This window comes from Salvelinus sp. IW2-2015, unplaced genomic scaffold (genome assembly GCF_002910315.2).
Source record: "Salvelinus sp. IW2-2015 unplaced genomic scaffold, ASM291031v2 Un_scaffold3476, whole genome shotgun sequence".
In the NCBI taxonomy this organism is placed as follows: Eukaryota; Metazoa; Chordata; class Actinopteri; order Salmoniformes; family Salmonidae; genus Salvelinus; species Salvelinus sp. IW2-2015.
In genome coordinates, this window is record NW_019944756.1 from 65884 (window position 1) to 69499 (window position 3616).

Sequence of the window (3616 nt, forward strand, 5' to 3'; positions counted from 1 at the left end):
TTGTATCCTACTGTAGGCTTGGTTGTTCTAGATTAAAGGTCTGATGTATCCTACTGTAGGCTTGGTTGTTCTACTAGATTAAAGGTCTGTTGTATCCTACTGTAGGGCTTAGTTGTTCTAGATCAAATGTTTGTATCCTACTGTAGGGCTTGTTGTTCTAGATTAAAGGTCTGATGTGTCCCACTGTAGGGCTTGGTAGTTCTAGATCAAAGGTCTGTTGTATCCTACTGTAGGACTTGTAGTTCTACTAGATCAAAGGTCTGTTGTATCCTACTGTAGGGCTTGGTTGTTCTACTAGATTAAAGGTCTGTTGTTATCCTACTGTAGGCTTGGTTGTTCTAGATTAAAGGTCTGTTGTATCCTACTGTAGGGCTTGGTTGTTCTACTAGATCAAAGGTCTGTTTGTATCCTACTGTAGGGCTTGGTTTTCTACTAGATCAAAGAGTCTGATGTATCCTACTGTTAGGGCTTGGTTGTTCTACTAGATCAAAGGTCTGTTGTATTCCTACTGTAGGGCTTGTTGTTTACTAGATTCAAAAGTCTGATGTATCGAGTAACCAAAAAAGTGTAAAACAAATCAAATTATATTTGAGATTTGAGATTCTTCAAAGTAACTACCCTTTACTGTTCAGCAGGCTACATCTGTCCTATGTCCTACTGTTCAACAGCCTACATCCTTATCTCCTGTGTGTATTCTCTCATGTCTTCTCATGTGACCTAACTGGTTAAAACTCTTTCCACACTGGGAGCAGTGATGAGGCTTCTCTCCTGTGTGCGTCCTCTCATGTCTTCTCAGGTCCCCTAACCAAGCAAAACTCTTTTCACACTGGGAGCAGTGGTAGGGCTTCTCCCCTGTGTGTATTCTCTCGTGCTGTTTCAGTTGTCCTTTCAGGTTAAAACTCTTTCCACACTGGGAGCAGTGATGAGGCTTATCTCCTGTGTGTGTCCTCTCATGTATATTCAGGCTCGCTAACAAGGAAAAACTCTTTCCACACTGGGAGCATTGGAAAGGTCTATCTTGCTTCTCTCCTGTGTGTATTCTCTCATGCTCTTTCAGGTATTCTTTGCGGTTAAAACTCTTTCCACACTGGGAGCAGTGATGAGGCTTCTCTCCTGTGTGTATTCTCTCATGTATTTTTAAGTTCCCTAACTGAATAAATATCTTTCCACACTGAGAGCAGTGATGAGGAGTATCTCTTGTGTGTGTCCTCTCATGTCTTTTCAGGCTCGCTAACAAGGAAAAACTCTTTCCACACAGGGAGCATTGGAAAGGTTTCTCTCCTGTGTGTATTCTCTCATGTCGTTTCAGGTCCCCTAACTGGTTAAAACCCTTTCCACAGTGGGAGCAGTGGCGTCGTCTTGCTGGGTTGGACGTCTCTGGTTCCTCTGAGTCTGGTCTTTCTCCTGCCAAAAACAGAGTGTTTATTTAAAAAGAGACCTGAATGAAACCTCCAAAACTCTCTTGCTAGGAGGTTGAATCTAAATCAGATCCCTCAACCTGAGGCCAGTTTTTAAAAAATCTAATTTAAAAGGCTCTTGGTTAAATTTGAAAAACAAGAGATGTAGAGTCTTTTAGTGGCAGACGTGACAAAATGTTTACCATCCAATTTTACTTCAAAGTTAACTGTAACATTGAATTATCAACATACCACCCTGCATACCACTGCTGGCTTGCTTCTGAAGCTAAGCAGGGTTGGTCCTGGTCAGTCCCTGGATGGGAGACCAGGTGCTGCTGGAAGTGGTGTTGGAGGGCCAGTAGGAGGCACTCTTTCCTCTGGTCTAAACAAAGATCCCAATGCCCCAGGGCAGTGATTGGGGACACTGCTCTGTGTAGGGTGCCGTCTTTCGGATGGGACGTTAAACGGGTGTCCTGACTCTCTGAGGTCATTAAAGATCCCATGGCACTTATCGTAAGAGTAGGGGTGTTAACCCCGGGGAGTCCTAGGTAAATTCCCAATCTGGCCCTCAACCATCACGGTCACCTAATAATCCCAGTTTACAATTGGCTCATTCATCGCCTCCTCTCCCCTGTAAACTATTCCCAGGTCGTTGCTGCAAATGAGAACGTGTTCTCAGTCAACTTACCTGGTAAAATAACGATAAATAAATTATATTAACCCATATTTTAAGATGGCGATTATGGTCATCACACTGGATTAATGATATACTGAAAAACATATCAAGGCTATTTAGATCGTCCTGTGTGTCATGACATCATAAACGCATCTTGCTTTGATCATTTGAACATTTCCTAAACAGCGCCAACGTTGGGCTACTGCAGCCCTCACTCTACCGTGATGTCAAAGTCATTTTTTATAGGGTACGAAAATGAACGACGATTGGTTTCATTTTCATTATGCAAGATTGAATAAGTGTGCCTCAAACTGATTGCTTGGAATAATTCGTAGCTGTCGTTTCTATCCGAGCATTAGAGAACATCGACTCAGTTTCTCACAGAAAACACGCGCTACCGTAAAGTGTTGTCACTTCGCGTAAGAAAATTCAGGTGGAAACCGAAGCGTGGGTGGCTTGGCAGCGTTTTACGAATGACGGCTCACTTGACCGCAGTCTTTAACACGACACATTAGTTCAATAGTTCAACAACTACAGAGTTTGTTCCACTGTTTTTAAAATAGTACTTACTGGTGTTAATCAGATCTCCAGTCTTCCCTTCCTCCTCCAACGTGACATTAATCTCTCCCTCCTCCTTCATTCCAAAAACTGCATCCTCCTCTTTCACTCTTAAAGATTCTTCCTCTTCTTTCACTGTAACTTCTTCTTCTTTCACTGTAACAGCCTCACCCTCTACTTCCTTTTTAACTGTTACAGCCTCCTCTTCCTTCTCCTCTTTAATGAGAACTTCTGTCTCTGTCCAGCAGACCTCCTCTTCTTTAGCACGGGGGAAGTAGCTTGAGCTCATGGTCGAGGATGTTAGCAAGTAAGCTAGTTACCATTAGCCTAGTGTTACTTAGCTAGATAGCTAATAACGTAAATAGTAAATTATATAGAGTAACTACGCAGACAATGTGTTTAAAACACTGAGGTTAATATGAACAAAAATGGCCTAAAGAGCTTCAATGTTGTGGATTTGTGTTGGCAAGAACGCTACCGAGGTGGATGAATTGTTGGTGTTGAAAAAACATCCCGTTCACAACATTATACATCACGCAAGAAGCATCACCTGAAAGATTCACATCGCCTCCTGCTGACTGGAGTGGGTAACACAGTTGAACAAAAACAACATTCTGACTAAGCTCATTTATAAGTTTATATTCTTAAAGAGTCAATGGGTATATATCATTGATTTAAAAGTTTGAAATGTGATGTAGCAATCTCAGATTTCCTCTTTTTAAAGTCGCTCAGAAAAAAACAAGCTCTGACTGGGAAAAAAATATCTTCCAACGGTCACCCAACTCTTATTTCCAAATCTGAAACGGCTGCCTCTTCCTACACCTCTGACTTTCCCACCTGAAAATCACTGATATCATGACTTGACCCCCCCCTTCCCAGTTTACCACAAGTGTACCTGCTTAACAGACACAATCACTGGCACCGTGCACTCCTCAGGCTATATGCTATCATGTTTCTGTGGAGGTCTTGATGTGTTATGGTTAAA

General features: G+C 42.2%; 1 protein-coding gene across 1 annotated transcript; it reads right to left on the reverse strand.

The window, feature by feature from the left end:
• Window positions 1-628: 628 nt before the first annotated feature.
• On the reverse strand, window positions 629-3133 carry LOC111978001 (zinc finger protein 436-like). The gene is made up of 2 exons (XM_070441127.1): window positions 2644-3133; window positions 629-1404 (listed from the first exon to the last, which is right to left on the reverse strand). The coding sequence occupies exons 1-2, from the start codon at window positions 2918-2920 to the stop codon at window positions 662-664; spliced, it is 1020 nt and encodes a 339-aa protein (XP_070297228.1). The 5' UTR covers window positions 2921-3133; the 3' UTR covers window positions 629-661.
• Between the last annotated feature and the right edge of the window lie 483 nt (window positions 3134-3616).

Excerpts from the sequence above, each read along its gene's own strand:
- LOC111978001 (XM_070441127.1), bottom strand. The coding sequence starts at position 2,920 with ATGAGCTCAAGCTACTTCCCCCGTGCTAAAGAAGAGGAGGTCTGCTGG. Across the intron at positions 1,405-2,643 it reads TGGAGATCTGATTAACACCA|GAGAAAGACCAGACTCAGAG; the intron begins GTAAGTACTATT and ends TGTTTTTGGCAG.